The following is a 20978-nucleotide window of genomic DNA, read 5'->3' as shown; positions in this document are numbered from 1 at the left end:
CTCCTGGACTAATTCTAAATTCTCATTAACTGTTCGATCCGGTGATGGTGCTGCCATCTATCGGTAGATAAAATAATGGAGGCAAGGTACTTAGTATGCAGTCCTCGACTTAAATAGGTAGTCAGTTGTGACTCTGAACAGGAATAGGAAAATCGAGTTTTTCACACTCATGTCTAAAAATACTTTAATAAATGCGTGAAATTACAGAGAAATAATATAAATTCAAAAAATATTGTTTTTAAAATTCTATTTATTGAATTAGAGCTGAATGGAATTTTATTTTAAAAACTATCATTTACATCATTTATCTGGCATCAATGATTTGTTTACACCGCCGAGATTTGGGTTTCACTTTTCTTTCTAAAGTTTGAAAATGTATTTTAAGTAGTTTCTGTAGTTTTTAAAGAAACTCAGTTGAACCTTTTTGAAATTAAAAGATGAGTAACATATATATTCAGGAACCCCCCACGAGCGGAAAGGTACATTGTTTTATTCTTTGGTGGGATAATCTATTTTCTCGTTCTGCACTAAAACGATACTATGCCTGATTCTTATTTGACAGTTCAATGATTTAGTAAATATCTTGTGAAATTTAAAGATCATTTTTTTTAATAAAGCATCAATCTTTTTATGAAACATGCAGATAATTACAAATTAGTCGTCTTCATTTAAAAATTGCTTGTTTTTTGTAACAAGAATGGTTTATTTTTGACATCTCTACGTAGTATAAAATGAAATCTCCAAAAAGCGTCTGTGTTTTTGAACTCGCAAAACTCGAGAACTACCCGGCCGATTTCGCTGAAATTTTCACAATTTGTTCCTTTAAGTCCTGAGAAGGTTTGCAGATCAGTTCGAAAACAATTCGATGAATAGATCTTTTTTTATTCCAATTTAAAGCCCGATTTTCGCATTAATTCCCTAATATTTGAATGAAAAATTGCTCGCAAATAGTAACATTATATATTGTTGGAAAGGGAAGAATTTTCCACATTCTACGCAATTTGTTCCAATGCTCTGACGTAATTGCGGCGGGAGTTTTTTACGTTTTTATCTCGAATTTTTAAAGACTTAGCTGAAATTTAGGCACTACTTACTTCATTAAATTTATCAATAAAAAGTGAAGGAATTGTCCCACAGTTTCCTTTTTGACAGCATTGGAAAGAGCTACCTTTTTTATTCTAGATCTAACTCGATCTATGGTCGAAAGTTCAACCCTCTATCTCCATTAGAAAAAAAGTTACAAGCGAATGAAATGAAGTTCAAAAATCTGTTCTCTAAACAAGTTTTTAACCATTTCATTTTGCGTTTCCACGGTAACGCTTTTTGAATCCATTGTTTATTTACATCTTTCTCATTTTCAATTCTTAAACTTTTATTTTGTGTTTCCATGGTTACGCCTTTTAAATCCATCTTTCTCATTTTATTTTAATTTCTTAAAAGTAATTTAATATCTGTTGTCATTGTTTGGAGAGAAAATTTTGCATGATGTTTTTCTTTTTCTTTCATTTAATCCTGGTTATTGAAGATACTTCACTTGACGCAATGGTTTTTTTTTTCAAGGTAGACCGGGCAAAGCTGGGCAACACAGCTGGTGCTAAATAAGTTACAAAAAAATAGTTTTCAGAGAACTCAAGAATCTTCATTGGGGGTTGAAAAATGGACGGAGGCAGACCATCCAATCTGCTCCCAGAGCCTGTACAGGGTTCCCACAGTCCTTGAAAATTCTTGATAACTCCTTGAATGTTATTTTACCAAGAGCTGTGGAAAGTACTTGATGACTACTTGGGGATATTTCAATAATTGGGAATCTGGCGATCTTTCTTCATTGGCGTCAATTTTTGGCTCCAGCGCCTGCGCGAGAGGTGTTTTTCTTTGCAAATTGAAACAAAGAGATCGGAAACATCTATTCACACAGGGTTACTATAAATCAGCAGGGTTACAAAAACAAAATTATTTATGCCAAAAATGAGACGACCTCGCCAAATTCCCGATTATCGAAATATCCCCGACCACTTTCCTGAGATGTCGGTGAAAAGCCCTTGAAAATCAGTTTTAAACTGATCCTCTTTTATACTCACCAACTTTCAGATTGTACTTAAAATTTATGCATTTTTACTTTTTTTTTTGTCCCAAATTTTTTGACATTTCAAAATCCTATCGTGCCAGCAGAGTATAAATTTTATGGTCTATAAGACCAGTGCAGTTTTTTGTTTTTCAGAAATTGTAAACAGCATCATTTTTTGAATCTGTTGGAAGTTTGTACATTTTCTTGACAATATTGGTGTTTTCTTTACAATAAAAGTCTTTACAATCAAAGGTGATGGACCCCAAAGCAGAATACTTTACGATGTTCTGCAACGTAAAATCATTTGACCAAAATTGTTCTGCAAGTACTTCAAGCATTGTACGCAAAAAAAAACGCAACATTTTTCACAAATTGGGTGCTAAAAATCAAAATCGTTTTAAAGGCCTTTTTTTTTAACTGGATTGTTGCTATTTATTTCTGTGGAAATGAGAGATTTCTGGAAACATCACAGCTTTCAACCAAATGACTAATTAAAGAGCACTAAATTTGGAAAAGTAGTTGCTCATGAAAACTATAAAACCAAAATAGCTTTTATAAGGCGTCATACCTAAAGAGATTGAGATTCTCAAAAAATAGTTTATATGCTTTCTAAAATGCACAGAAAGAGCAAAGAAACAAAATTTTATAAAAATCCAAACCTAGGTGTCAAACTACATTTTTTTTGGTAATTTCACATGGCATGAGGGAGCAATTAAAAAATGTTACTAATCGAAGAAATTACTAAAATAATAAATAAAATGAGTCAAGTTTGATTTGCATATAAAAAAACATTTCAAAACTTTCTAAATAATTGAAATATTTTCTGGATGCAAAGGGATTGAACTCTCAAACAAGACACACAATTTCCCGCGATGGACATGTTTCAATGTTGGCATGTTTCCAAAACATACATAGTATGGCTGAAATTGCAGTGGATGAAGATCGATTGGGAAAGTCCCTGCAAAGGACTTATCAAATTCAACATCACAAGCTTTCTGCCAAATTATTGTAACCGCGGTTTCTACAGATTTTCAGCACCTGGGTTTCTGCAGATTTTCTGTAACACGGTTTCTGCAGATTTTCTGCACCACAGTTTCTGCAGAAATTCCATGGGAATTTACAGAATTTCTGCAGAAAATTTAGTCAGTTTTCCTCTCACATTTCAACAGAATGGTTCTGCAGCTCAGGCATCTGTTCTGCGACGTACGTCGCAAATTTGGTAGTATTCTGCTTTGGGGGTGATGGATAATTTAAGGATCTTATATAGCATCATGGCATATTATTCCTCCCAAAGCAAATGAAAAAAAATTATTTTGCCGGCTTGAGACGTTTACCATTATCCGTGACTCTATCTGTCATTTGGGTCATTCGCAGAAAAATCAGGAATTTGTGTTTCTGGTTTTTACTATAAAGAATAACAGTTTAAAAAATAATTCAAGTGAATAAAAGTGCTTTAATACAGAGTCACTGCATGTCAACTCAACACCATTTTACCTTGCCCCCTCAGAGTTTGATAAAATTTGGCACACATATAGTAGGCACCGAGAATAACAAAATTTCAAATTGTTATCTTGATTAGTTTTTTGTGTACGGCCTTGTGAAGGTTTCAAAAAATCGTGAAAATACTGAGAACGAACAATTTTCAAATTGCTATAAAAGCTGTCGAAATTGAGTCAGAGATTTGGGACTGGTGTCATTCTGTAGCTTTTTCAATGTTGTTTTCAGCCACACACAACATGCCATAAGTTGTAGCAAAAAAAAATTTTTTTTTAATGAAAATCAAATTTTTGATTTTTACTTCCTTTTACAAAAAAGGAAATATTGTATTCGCAAAAAAAAATTTACCCAAAAATCGGCCTTCATTTCCATTTTGCTCACCCCCAAATGAAGGTTGAGTTTTTTTTTTCAACCTGACCACACGTGGATATATGTCTAGGAACGTACAGACACCCGAAATATCCATTTTGACGATCCCCGAGTTAATTACTACGAGTTTTCTCGTGACCTCTGTATGTATGTGCGTATGTACGTTGCATAACTCAAGAACAGAATGTCCTAGAAAGTTGAAATTTGGTACGTAGACCAGGGTTGGCAAAAACCTGGGTTTTTTAAAAAAAGCCCATGGACCCAGGGTTTTTTAGGTTTTTTTAAATAAAACCCAAAAAAAACCCAACTAAAGTTGGGTTTTTTAAAAGAAATGTGGGTTTTTTTGTCTTTTTTTAGGGAAAATGTGGGGTACTTATAGAATATTGTAGCGTAAGTATATGGACAATGTGCAAAAATTGTCTTCGGGTAAAAAAAGCTGGAAAACTAGATAAAATTCAGCATTTTCTGGAGAAAAATATAAAAGATGAAAAAACCCAAGAATGGTAAAGTTTCTGATTTTTTAATTTTCATTATTACCAACAGTTAAGGTAAAGTTACTTCTCGAGTGATAAAATCTATTGTACGTTTTTAATTACTACATTTTTTTTTTGCATTTTACTTAAATGTATTTCATTTTGTTATGTAAAACTACTGTAGAACCTCAAGTAGTTTAAATCCCTTTTTACTGAATTCCAGCTTAATCAAGATATTTCTTTGAATTGTATGTTGCATGTTTTTCTATTTCTGTGTACAGAGTAAGAAATATTAAACTTTTTCGTAAGATAATGAAAATACTGCACCTGTTCTGTTTTCTGTCGACCGTTTGAAAAATCTGTTTATTTCTAAAAAATGTACCTTCTGTTTATTCGAGATTTGTGATGTGTTGGTTAGCAGAAAATAATTCACACGAAAGCCTTTTGGCTAGAATAGTTTCCTCTGTACAATCTACAAATATTGAGAAAATCAGACTGACAGGACTTGGTCAATATAATTTGAGTTATTTATTGACCAGTTAAAGAAAAAAGTTAAATACATTTATTTAAAATCTGAAGTATTTTTTTAATGCCGTTAAGAGTTAAGAAATACTATTCAAGTTCTAAATTCATTTTTTTTGTTCTTTGTCTGTGGTGAAGAACAAATAAAAATGAAGTTTAAATTGTAAAAGTATTTAAATTAATTAATTTTTTTAAAAACTTCTCAGAAAATTTTAAAAAACCCAAAAGTGGGTTAAATAATGGGTTTTTTTAAATGGGTTTTTTCAAAAAAACCCATTGGGTCCAACCCAATTGGGTCCAATTCGACCAACCCTGACGTAGACTCCTAGTGGGGTCTAGTTGTGTACCTTCCTTTTTGGTTGCATTTGTATGCTCCAAAGCGGGTCTTTTGCCCCCTTTTGGGGGGAAATCATTGTTCATTTCGATGTAAACTCAAGTGGTATTATAGTTTGGCAGTCACTTGGCGATATGTCGCCAGTCTTTTGGTCGCCAAGTTTTGTCACCAACTTGGCGACAAATTTGGCGATTTAAAAAAAAAAATTTTTTTTTAATCTGGTTTCAATTTGGCCACTGTTGGTGATATTTAGAGAGTAAACTATTGAATCACATTAAAACTGCCAATAATGAGAAAATGACATTAAATTGGAGTAAAAAGAAGTTATGTGATGCACACATTAGCTTGTTTAATGCTGTTTTCAGAGACACTAAACATGCCATAAATTGTAACAAAAAAAAAATTAATGCAAATCAAATTTTTGATTTTTTTTTTTTTTTTTCAATAAGTACCACTTTTAAAATTTTCAAAAAAATTCTATAAATAGATAGTACAGTAGAAGACCGTTATAACGCACACCTTGGGACCAGAGCTTTTGCGTTATACAGGTTTTTGCGTTATATAGATCATTTCACAAATTTTGAAACTAATATTCAGAATATATCTCTATATTAGCACTTCAGAATGAGTTTTATCTGCAATGAGTATTAAAGCACCAATAGTACAATGAGTTAGTCACAAATAAATATGTTTCACAATCAACTTCTGCTAGCTTCATGGTTTGCATAACAGCTGCATTTTCAAGAGCCATCTGGTATTTTCTATTTACTGCAAGTACTAATTTTCGTGCTGTTTCAGAATTTAATTTTCTATTACTTTTTATGATTACAAAGCAAAACAGAGGGATTTTTTAAACTTCAAAACCTATTGTTTACTTCTAAAAAGTAGTGCGGTTTATAGAGAACTGCGTTATACAGGTCGGCCTTATAACGGTCTTCTACTGTACTTTCATAAACTCTCATGCAAAGTATAATGATAGGCTGGTAATAGAATCTATGTAACTAAGTAATTTGGAGCATTAAATTCGCGCATGATCTTCCTAATTTTCTATTTCTCGTATAAACATGTGAGAGTCATAATCTTTTTCGATCTATTTGTACAATTCAAAAAGTTGGTTTCCAGATTTTGAAGAACTGATTGGTCAATTTCAATATCATTATGTGATGAAGAATTTTCAGCAGCAACAAAGAGTTTACATTTCATAGACGAAGATATTTTTTGCTTTAGTCGTAGCATAGTGCTTGGAAGTTATTTTCTTCTTATCGATCGGGGACTTACCTAATTCTTGAAGTGAAGTATTTAGTGTCTGAACAATCACTGAACATGTTGCAAAGTCTGGTTCTTCGTCTGGAACATTCACCTCCGACTAAGTACACATTTAGTACACACTTCTTAAAAATTTAAAGTTAAACGTAACTTCCATATTTATTTAATTGCGAGTTTAATGCTTGCTACCAGAGAAATAGTCACATCCTTGGACAGAAAAGAAAGTGCCAATAAATTCTTCCAGGTTGCAGCATCAAACGGTATTGGTTGAAGGATCAGGAAGCCATTTTGTTTAGTGGGACAGAAACAGAAGCTTGCTTTGAGATTTCTGTGATTTTATTTGAAGTTTTTGTCCTTGATTTATCTTTACTAATAATAAAGCTCAAAGTCTCTCTGTCAGGATGTCTAGATGTCTGTGACGTGCTTTGAGCTTAGACCGTTCGGCCGATTTTCATGAAATTTGGCACAAAGTTAGTTTGTAGCATGGGGGTGTGCACCTGGAAGCGATGTTTCGAAAATTCCATGTGGTTCTTTCTCTATTCCAATTTTAAGAACAAAAATATCATAAGACGGACGAGTAAATTGTGAAATTATCATAACGTGGAACTGTAACATGGGTACGAGCCAATGGGCGAGAAAATTCACCATACATTATTTGTAAATATACAGGCAAACCAAAAGACCTTTTAATTTTTCTACGGGCAAAGCAGTGCAGGTACCACTAGTAAAAAATAAAGATCAACTCATCACATCTGTGGAAAGGCAAGATAATACAATAATTTAATGAACTGATAATATTGTTACAAATTCTGTAAATAGTAATTATTGTTGTAACGTAACCTGTAAATAGTTTCCCGTAATGCATATACAACCCCTTAACATATGGCTAAAGTATACAACCCCCTATTCTTTTTTTTCTTATTTCATTCACTGATTTTATCAATGAAAGTGTAGTTGTAGAACGTTGTAGCATTTTCTTGGAATCTTTGAGAGCTCTCTTTTCGGTGTGTATATCAACGGTTACGCTGGATAAAGAGGCAGTTTCGATTGAGATTTCGAACTGAGAGCGTATTTGCTCTGTTTATAGCGAGGCATTTCGCTGTGTTGTTTTCGTATTTGGAAGTAAATACGTGTGTCACCGTTGAGTTTACGGTGTTGAGTGATATTTGCTTAATTGCTGATGATTCATTTAGCAGTTGTCGACGATCTTTCCTGTACATAGTGTAAATAAAGCTCCTGTGTTTTTATCAGGAACTGTGTCTTCATTTCAAGAAAGTGGAAGTCGCGCCGAATCCGTTACAATATTAACTGTAAAATATTTGTTTTTCAACTTTCAAGTGAAAAATTCAAAAGCACATGTTCTTAAATGTAGAAATTGGTTGTTTTTGTCACATCCGTTGACATCACATCTGGACACAGTTTGTCCATGAATGTGACACTAACAAAGTAATTTATAAAACTTAAAATATTTGTTCGCTTGATCTGAACAGCTATAATAGCGTTATTACTTTAGGATAGATATAACTTAATTTTGAATATTTAACACAGACTTAGATAAAATGAAAAGTTTTCTGCGAACACATATCCTAACTGGAAAAATTTCTGCAAATAATTATTTTGCCTAACTCACCCTTGAATAGAGAATTAAATTTATATTGAAATATGAAAAAGGCCAAAAAAAAGTGCTAAAAACAATCATTTAATTTTTTTTTTTTTTTTACAATAACATATAGTTTGTGCTTAATTTTCACCAACTGAAGGAAACTGCCAAAACCATTATTTTTTTCACACATGTGCTTTAAAAAGCTTTTGGAAAAAGACTTCAACAGAAATAAACCGGAATTTTTTTTATAAAAATTCCCCTTTATTATTATTATTATTATTATTATTAACGTTGGCAGTTTGACAAAAAATTTCTGCAGAGCCAAAAATTTTCTGAGAACGCCGTTTGCGCGTTCGTCTATATTATGCAAGACTGATTTAACACATTAGGAGAAATTTATTTTTTAAAAAATCACAGCAAAGTTCCTGCTTTTTTTGAGAATGGCCCATTCACTGTATTTCGTTTTACCCGTTTTTATCTTTTTCGTTAAAAAACTATAATATGTTTTCTTGAATAAAAATGCTTGCAATGTTTAATTAGTTCTCTGTTTCCAGGTTCTACTCCACACCACCGTGGGGGACATAGATGTGGAGTTGTGGTGCAAGGAGACCCCCAAGGCCTGCCGCAATTTCATCCAGCTCTGCATGGAGAAGTACTACGACGGGACAATCTTCCACAGGGTCATCAAGGGGTTCATCGCTCAGGGGGGAGACCCAGAGGGGGACGGAACCGGCGGGGATTCCATCTACGGACAGCCCTTCAAGGTCGGTCTTTTGGAATCTTCTCGGAGTCGGGGGAAATCTGCAATATGTGGCTGTTTCTTGACGATAATTGAATGCTTTTAAAAGTTGTTGAAGGTGTTAACATATGGGTTGATTAAATTTCCCTGCATTTGTAGCATAAATTAATTTTTTCCATGTTCATCTCAGATCAGCCTCTCTTTTATATCTCAAATTTATGCTACTCTGTCTATAGTTTGGCACTCGACATGTATTTTAAGACGTAATGTGTTTTCAACGTACTTTTTTTCCAGGTGCAGAGATTGAACTGTTTTTCTTTTAGTGATGCATTATTTTGACATTAGTCATTAGTTTTGATCAGTTTTCAGTCACTTTTATTTCGTTCGCAACTGCTACGTCAGCGTTGGCGTGAACGTATAATGGCGTAAACGTTTTGCGTTAACGCAAAAATGTTCTAATCAGTATCTTAAATTGAAATTGTGGGTAAAAATCTCACCGTTTGCCGAATCTTTTTGGGCGCTTGCATCTTTAATTGCTGAGAGAGTTATTGAATTTGATTAAAGAAAATGCACAGCACTATCTAAACGAAAAACTCACTATATTAACAAAATATTTACAACTTAGAATAACAAATTTACAAATTGGACAATATAAAAGATCATTCTTCCTTGTTCCATCAATTCTATTTATTTTATTTCTCGCGGCCGTTGATCGTGTGCTAGGATCAACTGTTGCTAGGATATCCACCAGTCACATGGTTTGGTTTATGAGCAGCAAAAGGGTTGCCATAGCTCGGTCTACTCTTATCATTAGTCTATGGTTCTAATGGTCGCTTCTTCCTTCCAGGATGAGTTCCACAGCCGTCTGCGCTTTGTTCGTCGTGGATTGGTGGCCATGGCCAATTCGGGGAAAGACGACAACGGCAGCCAGTTCTTCTTCACCCTCGGAGCAACCCCCGAGCTCCAGAACAAGAACACCATCTTCGGGAAGGTGAGTCTTTCACCCTCGTTGGGCAATCGCTTTGACTTTGCCAGGTTTCTGAAATGTTTGACTGGGACCCTGAAATGCTCCCCAAAATATCGCAGGCATTCAAATAGGCACAGGACCTTGGCTAGTTTTCAAAGTGTCTTAGAGGGTAGTTTTAGCTCAATGCTATGAATAAATGGTTATTAGTTATGAGCCTAAACCAGAGCTAATACAGTAGAAGACCATTATAACGTACACCTTGGGACCAGAGCTTTTGCATTATACAGGATTTTGCGTTATACAGATCATTTCACACATTTTGAAACTAACATTCAGAATATATCTAGATATTAGCACTTCAGAATGAGTTTTATCTGCAACGAGTATCAAAGCACCAGTATTACAATGAGTTATTCACAAATAAATATGTTTCACAATCAAAATCCTGCACTTCTGCCGGCTTCATGGTTTGCATAACAGCTGCATTTTCTAGAGCCATCTGGTATTTTCTGTGTATGATTATATTAATTTTAAATTTAAAAGCTTTGAATTAAGATGGAAAGATGTAAAATTTAATTTGCCTAACAATTTTTATGTTTGCAAAGCAAAACAGAAGGATTTTTTTAAGCTTCAAAACCTATTGTTTACTTCTGGAAAGTTGTGCGGTCTATAGAGAATTGCGTTATATAGGTCGGCGTTATAAAGGTATTCTACTGTAATGAATGATAAAAGCAGATAAATTTAAATCTTTTATGTATTTCTTACATATTAATGCTTTTTAAATAAGGAGAAACACTTGTAGTTGAGGAATTAAAACTTGAACAGCATTTACTATGTACTTTTTTTTGGCGAGTACATTTGGATTTTACTCTCATTGTAAAAATCTTCACATGCTGATCCAATATTAATTTCACCTGTCAATGTTACAAATGACGAAGTAACTACCCTTAAGAACCCTTCAGTTAATTATTTTTATGCATTTTTTTGTCATCTGTAATCAAATTTATCTTTTACCATGTCATGAAGTAAACCGGGATCTTGTCTGAAAACTGGTATGTCTGGCAAGTGTACAATTACGTGATGAAAAAGGCATCTTTTACAAAAATAAATTTCTTACTGATTATATTGGTGTGATTTTATAAATTATGTCACTCATTATACTTTATTTAATCATTTTACATGAGCCAAGTGCAGTATATTTTTTTTAATTTCACTTAAAATAGGGTCCCTTTCGTTGCAATGAATGAGCTCGTAAAAATGTTATCATTCCGATACGACATAAACTTTCTTTATTTTTGTCTGGTCCTAAAAAATAATTCAAATTAATTTTCTTATTCAAATTAAGTTCTCGCCTATCTTCAAAGGACTCATCGGTTAAAATAATCAATTTATACATAATTCACCACCTAAGTTAAATTCAAAAGCTCATTAGCAAATTATGCAATGATATATCACACTTACATCATTGCATTGATTCATAAGCATGAAGATATGCAGGTCTGCAAAAAAAAAACCACATCTTATTTATTTTTCACCAGATCTTCATAATGTAGCATAGGAGAAATTGCTAATTACACAAAATTACTGTTTAAGAGTAAAAATAAAATGGCCAGAAATGTGAATAATATGAAATGGCTTAACTGATGGTGATCGACCACTGGTCCTACAGATTCTATTTATTTCATGGTGAGTAATTTTAACTGGTTTTGGACCAGCAGGCCACCGATGGTTTCAAATGCTGCACTGAAATTAAAATAAAATGCATGAAAATATGACAGTTTCATTCAAAAAAAATTTTTTCTTTTGTCTGATAAGCAGAAATGAATTGCTACGGATATTTGTTTGTAATATTGATGAGTGTAATTAACATATGTGCTTAAATGTATGGATGAATACAAAACTGTAAAATAATTTTGTAGAGGCATACAAAATATACATTGTTTCTTTTTTTAATTAATTCTGGTAAAATGCATGCAATTTTTTTTTTTTTTTTTGTTACATTTACTATAGTGAGAAACAAATTTTCTGACAAAATTTTTCTTACGTCCTTTTTGAATTAAATACATTTTATGTTACATTGATGATTTTATGAATAATTATCAGTTATTTTGTACATATTAGGCATAAACATAAAGGTATTTTGATACAATGATCATTCCTGTCAGTCTGTTACGCGCTCTTTTGTTGTTTATAATTAATGGTATTTAATATTTTGCTAGCAATGACTCCCTTTACCTCATTTTTGACATATGCAATGTGTGATCAGGCTTTAAAAATTGAAAGGTTTTTTTAAAGCTATCTTCTGTGATTAATCTGTTGTGATGGAATTGCCCTGAAGTCTGAAGGAATCATGAGTTCAATATGAATGAAAATATTTTTTAAATTTGCCAGTCTAAAAAGAGCCTCCCGTCCCCCCTCCTTTGTTCATGATTATTATTCATAATTTTATGATTATTCTAAAAGATTTTTGTTTATCTTTTTTTTTAAATTGAAATTTTTTATTGTTATGGAGCCCAAAAAATAGGATTATATTTGTATTCTAAGTGGTTCGATTGAGATTCGGTTTGCTTTATCAGGCTCCAAATGTTTTTCTGTTTTATGCAAGATTATCAGAAATAAGTTCTTTGTCTCGTAGGTGACTGGTAACACTCTGTACAACATGCTGAAGCTGGAGGAAGGGCTGGTGGACCAGGATGACAGACCCCTCTACCCCCAGCGGATCATTTCCTGTGAGGTTTGTTCCATTTCCTCTCCATGACATCATTAAAAATTTTAAACCATAATCAGCTCATACAGAGAGGGGAGGGAATGGGGAACTTCCCCCTCACTTCCAAAAGTAAGGGCCTTGCCCTCCCACTTTTCCAAGTTCAAAATTAAGGATTGATAGAAAAATGCTAAAATTAATCAATTCACTTGTTTAAAGGGAAAGAATTGACTTCAGTGTGATTCAATTGTCTTCTTCTTACTTATCTCTCTGTTCTGAATCAGATCAGATCCATGAGGTTGTTCGCCTTAATCAACTTCAAGACAGAAGCAGGTCTCTTCAGTACTGTTTGACCACTGATTGTATGTAATTCGGCAATCTGCCAAGTAAAGACGATTCCATCTGAATGAATCTAGCTGGGGAGAAGGGAAAATAACGATGGGATTCGGATGCACGCGTTTTATAATGTCACTAGTTCCTTATGCATTTATTGCATTCTCAAAAATAAAATGAGGGGAAACAAAAATAGTTACCATGGAAACAACAAAAAGAAAAGAAAATACTTTCATTTCGTTCAAGAACGTTAAAGCAAAATGGTAAGCTCAAAACTGTGTTGTGAATAAATAAATCAATTTCATTTTTGCCGTGAGAATATAGATCGAATATACTTTAGATTTAAAAAATGTTGCTCTGAGCAAATTTTCATTTTTACAAAACTAAGGCTAAATAATAGAGAGGCAAAAGTGCACATCTGAAACAAACCAACTAACATCCCTATAAACTAATACGTCCATTTCCGCGCATAAACCGGATATTAACCTTTCCATGTAATCGATGATCAGACAGTAGTAGATCCTCCTGTACCAAACCAACACAAAAAATCAGATGTTGTGCAGTGGCCTCTTCAGTATGACATTCGGTGCAAATTGGGAAAGTTCTGTTACCATAGGAAAATCTGAGGGTTTTTAGATGACCTGTGGTCAGGGGAGTCAAAGCAGTTTGATCTCTCCTGTCACCCTCAAATCCAAGAGAAGCACCAGGACCCTGGCAAAAATACCATGGATGCTCAGGAGGACATCTCCAAGAGCTGTTTATACAGTAGAAGACCGTTATAACGCACACCTTGGGACCACAGCTTTTGCGTTATACAGGTTTTTGCTTTATATAGACCATTTCACAAATTTTGAAACTAATATTCAGAATATATCTATATATTAGCACTTCAGAATGAGTTTTGTCTGCAATGAATATTAAAGCACCAACACTACAACCAGTTATTCCCAAATATGTTTCACAATCAAAATCCTGCACTTATGCTAGCTTCATGGTTTGCATAACAGCTGCCTTTTCAAGCGCCATCTGGTATTTTCTGTTTACTATGAGTACTCATTTTCAATTCAAAAGCTTTGAAATATTATGGAAAGATGAAAAACTGTTTTAAAATTTAATTTGCCTGACCATTTTTATGTTTGCAAAGCAAAACAGAGGGATTTTTTAAACTTCAAAACCTATTTTTTACTTTTTAAAAGTTGTGCGTTTTATAGAGAATTGCATTATATAGGTCGGCGTTATAACGGTCTTCTACTGTAGTAGCCTTACGTCTGGAGTATAGTTCAAGGTACGTCAGAGGATCCCCACTATTCTGAGCTCTATTCTTGACTCCTCGTGATATTATTACTTAAAAATTTAAATATAGTTTTGAGTTGAAAGGAGCTGGTTGGCTACTGTGACCATCCCTCCCGATTTTTGGAGCCATGTCCCTACTTTTGAGAGGCATTTAATCCGTAATGACATTAAAGAATCCCATTACATACCCAATTTTCTGAAGTACAGTCAATTTTGGGGTGTGTGCTGCTCACTTAACTCCCGCCATCCATTTCCTTTGAGCCCCCCCCCTCCCTCTGTTTTTTTCCCCCGCTTCCAGCCAGTGTTGAACTCTCCCCGAATGCCCAAAATTTGATGGGGGAAAACTGTCCTCCATAGACTTCAGTGTTAGCTTGTTTTCCATCAAGCCACCCAATGACTCTAAGAAGTAAATATTTCCAATTACGTGTAAATGGATGGGCAAGTTCCTTGAAGGGGCTCTACTTCAGTAGCTTCTTGCAAAGGGCTCTTTAACCCTTAAACATGTTACAGTTGTCCCTCGCTACTTCGCACTTCGACTTTCGCGGCTGCACTACATCGCGGTTTTTCTGTTTTTTTTTTTTTTTTTCAAATATAGTAATTAGGCTTTTTTATGCGCTCGGGTAATTTTTTTCTACAAAAGAATAACAAAGCATATGTCTTTTAAGAAAGGTAAGCTTTTAGGTAAGGTCTGAGGGGTTAGTTGTACTAGTCGAGGGAGTGGAGGTATAAAATCGCCGAAGAAAGTGTAGGGAATCGCTATCTCATTTTAACCATTAAGCACTGACTGGAAAGTATAAATCACTGTATTATTACTAGGGGGTAATAAATACATCTGTAAATGGTGTTCAACAATGTACTAGCTTTTTAAGTTGTACGCATAAATGTAGAGGGGGAAGAACGCAGGCTCCTACGGTCACTAACGGGCAATTGATTCTTCTTCGAACAAGCTGAGGTTTCTTCATAGATTAGTTGTATCGTGTAAGAACTGCGTGTGTGTGTATAGTTTATTTCCCAATAATTAACGATGTGATATCTATTACGTCTAACAAATCTCATATTTTGTGCAAAATATTAAGTAATACCAATGTAATGGTGGCTAAGGGTGCTGTTTCATGTCTAGGGGACTTTAACTATGATAAAAACCTATTTAAATTGCTGCAAGTTTTATGCTCCCTAATTAGAAAAATATATACAGAATCCTACTTTGTGGAAAATTCAGTTATCGCGTTAAAGTCTGGAACGAATTAACCGCGATAAACGAGGGTTGACTGTATGTATCTATTGAAGCTTAGTTGTGACTAACAGCCAAGTAGATACACACTCAAGATGCTATTGAATTAGTTTTTAACTCGTAGATACCAAACTGTAGTGCTGATGTAAAATAAATAAATTGGCAGGATATCTGTATTGCGATCTGCTGCCTATTCAGTTTTGAATGCTTGGAAAAAGTTGCTTCTTATTTTTCTATGAAATTAAAAAATGTGCCCTTTTAGAAATGTGTTTTTGGATGTATTTTCCAACATCCATCCTCTTTTTCGGAACTTTGACTGTAAACCATTTGTTGTCTTTTCAGTTAAAATCCAATCTCACCAAATTCAGGGTGTCCACGCACTAAGAAAATCATGGAAAGTCATGGATTTTGACTATGATCGAAAATAATCATGGAAAAAATCATGATTTTCAGCAAAAAAATGCTCAAAAGCCATGGAAACTGACAACTGGTCATAGATTTCGAGTTCAAGAGCATGCATATTTATTGAATTAGAGAGATAAGATGCAAAATTTACGCATCTTGGCCGTTTCTTACATTTTACACATCAGTCCCGATATTTCACGCATTCCAAAATCCGATTGCATCCGCTTCTATAATATTCACTAGTTTTTCTTTACTATGTGATTCTACCATTTAGACATTTATAATTCTGCGTTTAGTATTATTTTTAACCCTCCTTATAGATCTAATTGTGTAGTTGAAGACTTGTAGCCACTCTAATATAGACTAATTCTGCCACTCTGATATAGACTTGAAATTTTTAAATCATTTGCATTCATGTTGATTCAAGAGACTCATAAGAATTTTCATAAATTTTTAGCAATGTCCTAAGTTAATGAAGATTTTAGAAAATAAAATTGGTCTAAGGAATTTAATAAAGATGTTAATAACATTGATAAAATACAGAAATCAGGAAATTTTCAAAGATAAAATTTTTAAAAAGTCCAAAAATCAGAAATTTGGGAATTTTTTCCACTTTTTATTGCCTGTCCTAAAACTTGGCAGTGGTAAGTTAATCATTAAGTACTTTAATTCGATATTTTATTTTTTTTCTGATTATTTATTTTATTTATTGTAAACTTAATTTTAGTAATTACTAAATTATAGCTAGTCACTGATACTTTAAAAAGCTACTTGCTTTAAAATAATAAAAATTATGTATTTTAGATTCATTATTTATTTATAAAAAATATATTTACTTAAAAATTTCAAAAAAATAAGAAATAAAAATCAAGCTTAAATTTTTCGCTGTTCACCAATAGTTTTACGTCATCATTGGTTCATGTTTGAAGTTTCTTTTATTGTGAAAAATAATTTTGCAGTTAAAACTTATTTTCAGTATTTTTCGTAATAGAGAAATTATTGTGTCTTGTGTCAGAAATTTTGGAGAAAGAATAATAAATTTGTTTACATATAAATTCTTACGTACATAAAAATTTTGCATGACCAATAAGGAAGCTAAAAAATTTTTTCAAAAAGTTTACATTTATAAATGTATATCTTTGGTAGCGAAATAATTAACGTTTAAACTCATAATAATGTCTAATTAATAAGCGTTTAAACTCTGATTATTTCATGTGTATCACTAGTCATTGATTCATAAATTGTTTTTTTAGTTATAATAGCTGAGCTAGTGACATTTCGCTTTAATTTAAATTTTTAGAAGCACTTGTCCAAAGCATAGATCAGATGATTGCAATTTAATTTTCACAAAACACTAATTTAGATATTCTTGTGAAAAAAGTAATCTAAAGTTACGAACAGAAGTCATGGAAAGTCATGGATATCAAAGCTCAAAATGTAGCGGATAACGTGCAAATTGTTTTTTTAACTAAGATTTATGTTGAAGTAAAATATTTGTACAGTATTATCTCTAATTTTTCAACGAGGAATTAAAATTTAAAAAAAATAACAAGGTTCGTACGCTCCTTCAAAACTCCTCCAATACTCCTTCATTCAGGAAATTTTTTTTGAAGGGCCCTTCAAACTCCTTCATTTCGTTTCTAAATCCTTCAAAACTCCTTCTTTTTTTGTTCAAGACTACTTAATTTTCCTCTATGACAGTAACTTAAAATACTTCAATTGACAACATCTTCATAAGGGTGAAGGTATATTTACGATTTTGATGTAGTAATTTTGTATATTTATTTTTTCATAAAGATGTGATTTACAAATGGAGCATAGGAGTCATAAAAGTTGAAGGTGAAAATATTATTAGATGACTAAGTAATTTCATAAGTGAAGTAAAACATGCTTAAATGGTGCAAGGATATTTTAAATATTTTTACAAGTTTTATGATTATTGCTCTTCCCTCCACCACACTCTCAGCAGCAAAAGTCAGTTTGTCTAATTATTATTTAAATATTTAAAACTACATAAGTAGATGTACTATATTTAAGCGATTGTGTTAAAGAAAACAATTGTTTAGTAAATCGCAGTTCGGACAATGTAAAAAGGGTCATCCATGTTTGATGTCAAAACTTGAGGGTTCATGAAATTGTGACAAGGTTGATAAAAAGTGACATCACACAGTTGTTACAACACTATGTTATGACATGTGACGAGGAGTAGTAAGGTGAAGTGTGACATTTTGTGACAAAGGGTAAGGGGGTCAGATACGATGAATAAAAGTGTGACATCATTTAAGGACAGCCCATTAGTACTCCTTCAAAACTCCTCCAAAAATCCTTCATTTTATTTCTGAAATTGAGTATGAACCCTGAATAAGATGTTTAAAAAATTAGTTTTTTTCAAAAAGTGTTTAAAGTGCTTAATTTTGAATTGCTTCCATTTATTTATTTTAAGAAGCGTTATGAGTTATATGAACTGTTTAATTTTGCTATTGTTTTAGAAGAATGAATTCATTGTCCTCATTTTGGGGGAAGTGGTCTATGAATCTGAAACATGTTGCTTGTTCTGTAGGTGCTGTTAAACCCTTTTACTGACATTCAGCCCCGAGTCATCGAAAGAACTGTGGAAGTGGAGCCAGAGAAGCCCAAAGAGAAGGGGAAAAAGTGAGCTTCTCCCCTCAGGTTATTTTCCCCATTAAGTAGACGATTTAACTTCTGTCCTTGCTGTGATGAATTGAATGGAAATGCAGTACTGCAGTACAGGGGTGCACCCACCCCTTTAAAATCGCAACCCTCTTTCCTATTTTTATTATTTAGCTCTCTCTTTTTTTTTCATTTTATTTCTTTTTTAAAAATATTTTTTATTTATTTATTTATTTTTAATTATTATTATTTTATTAGAAAAGTTCCGACTTTTAATGACATACACACACACACGCAAAGTAAATAAATAAATGAAGTAAAATGTAAAAAAAAAAAAATTTTTTTTTCTTTCATATTCTCAAAGTTTAGACCTTTGAGAATTTATGGAAACTCAAACTATGTTTGGAGTTACCATTAATTTTGTTAAAATAAACTCTTTTGCAGAAATGAGACTGCACACTTTAAGAGCGTTTTTCTCGAAACTAGTTTTTTCGATACGATCGACAAGCTATCTCAAGTTCTGATCCACCGATTTACTTGAAATTTGGTACAGACTTTCTTAGCACTATCATAGTTGTCTCAACTTAGGGGTTTTTTTTTTTTTTTTTTTTATTATTTTTTTTAAATACCTAAGTTCAAAAGAGGAGCCAAAAATTGAACTTTTTTTTTTTTTCAAAACAACGCCATTTTGTGAAAAAAAAATTTATTTTCAAATCAGGTACGTCCAGACAATTCTACATCCTTGTTTAATAAGAAGTAACCTTAATTATACGTTTCAGATCACCTGGAGGATTAAAATCATGTCAACCTGGAGACCCCCCCCCCTTTTTTTGGAGTCCCCACTTTGCCAACCTCCACCAACTTCAATTTTGATTTTTTTTTCTCAACTATTATGCATTTTTATACTTTTAAAGTATCAATAAAAAAACTGATATAAAAATGGATACTGAAAATAGCTACTGTTTTTTTCTCTTTTACGCCCGTAAAATCATCTTAAAATCAAGCCTCTAGACTAGAATACCCCCTTAAGTAGACGTTTAATTTCTGTCCTTGGTGTGATGAATTGAATGAAAATGCAGTACTGCAATTATTAAAAAATAATTTTGTCCAAATGCATTTCTTACTTTAATAAGCATTCATTAGAGCTAAGATTTTGATGATTTAAAAAAAAATTGTATGATGGGCACTATAAAGAATGCCCTTTAAAACATAAATTAATAGAATGTTAAAACGCTCTTTACAATTAAACTAAATTTAAATTTTTAATGTAAACATTATTTCCTTTCTAAATTCAAATGGAATATATATTATTGAACTAATGTGTAACAAAATATGTTTGTTAAAAGAAATTGAGGTGCCATTTTAATTTAAGTTTAAAATATTTGAGTTACTTTTTAAAAAGAAAAACAGCAGAAAATTTTTGTATAAAAAGGACCTAATACCAAAAAGAAATATCCTAAAATGAAAAAAATAAGGCAGTGTAGAGTGAATTTTAAAAAAGCACTAAAATGTTATTAAAAAAATGCCCCAAACGGACAAAATATATTTCAATTGAATCAATTTTTTTAGGTTTTGAATAGAAAACCTGAAGGATCATTTTTCTCCTGACGTTTTAATACCTCTATTTTTGTTTTATACTGCTGGATATGCATGTTACGATTTATGTGTCGATAATAAGATGTGATTTGAAAAATTATCTGATTAATTTAAAATGAGTAGCCACATCAAAAAAAATTAATAAATAAAAAATCACTCCCCCATGGCACCTAAATCTTCTGGTTTCACAGATTTTTGAGTCGCCAATTTATAAGGCGCAGTCCTACATAAACAGTGTAATCTTTGACATATTATGCAGTCATATTACCGTATACGCTAGCGTATAAGTCGACCCCCCTACTTTTGAGAGAAAAATCGGGGGAAAAATCGAAAACCCGTGTTTGAGTCGAGTCCCTACTTTTAGAGAAAACGGGAGCGTTTTGCCGCCAATTTTGAATTTAAATTTAAAAAAAAAAGGGGGGAAATGAAATGTAATGAACATTTTTATGCTAAAAAAACATCCGATTTTTACTCTTTTGCGATTGCGGTTCAATTTCACTGTTACGATTATTTTTACTGGTTGCTTTTATTATGATTTTATATAAGTAAAAATTTATGCTGTAGCCATATTGTATTGTTTTTTTTGAAATGAGCAATATTTTGCAGTGGCGTAGCCATGGGGGGGGATAGGGGGTTAGAACCCCCCCATGAGTCCCAAAATTTTATATATATATATATATATATATATATGTGTGTGTAAACTCGAGGGCATAGCTTTACTTTAAACTTCAGAAAAAATTCCCCCCCCCCCCCAAGGATTTTTCCTCGCTATGCCACTGATATTTTGCGACTATCGCGAAAATTCGCCAATATGGCGATCTCCGCACTTTTTACGCAATCGGCCATTTACTGTAATTACAGTCAAACCTTGATATCTCGAACCTCCTTATCTCGAAACCCTTGATGTCTCGAAACAAAAATTTTCCCCAGCATTTTCTATAAAAACCCCT

The 20978-nt window shown here is 32.8% G+C and overlaps 1 protein-coding gene across 1 annotated transcript in view; it reads left to right on the top strand.

The window, feature by feature from the left end:
* Positions 1 to 338: 338 nt before the first annotated feature.
* The window catches only part of LOC129232825 (spliceosome-associated protein CWC27 homolog), a 45156-nt gene continuing 24516 nt past the window's right edge, over positions 339 to 20978 (top strand). Inside the window, exons 1-5 of the mRNA XM_054866924.1 lie at positions 339 to 479; positions 8684 to 8893; positions 9716 to 9859; positions 12471 to 12569; positions 18362 to 18453. Coding sequence (XP_054722899.1) covers positions 438 to 479; positions 8684 to 8893; positions 9716 to 9859; positions 12471 to 12569; positions 18362 to 18453 — 587 coding nt within the window. The 5' untranslated portion in view covers positions 339 to 437. The remainder of the gene's footprint in view (positions 480 to 8683; positions 8894 to 9715; positions 9860 to 12470; positions 12570 to 18361; positions 18454 to 20978) is intronic.

This window comes from Uloborus diversus, unplaced genomic scaffold, assembly GCF_026930045.1.
Source record: "Uloborus diversus isolate 005 unplaced genomic scaffold, Udiv.v.3.1 scaffold_14, whole genome shotgun sequence".
Classification (NCBI taxonomy): domain Eukaryota; kingdom Metazoa; phylum Arthropoda; class Arachnida; order Araneae; family Uloboridae; genus Uloborus; species Uloborus diversus.
This window is presented reverse-complemented; position numbering and strand designations above follow the sequence as displayed.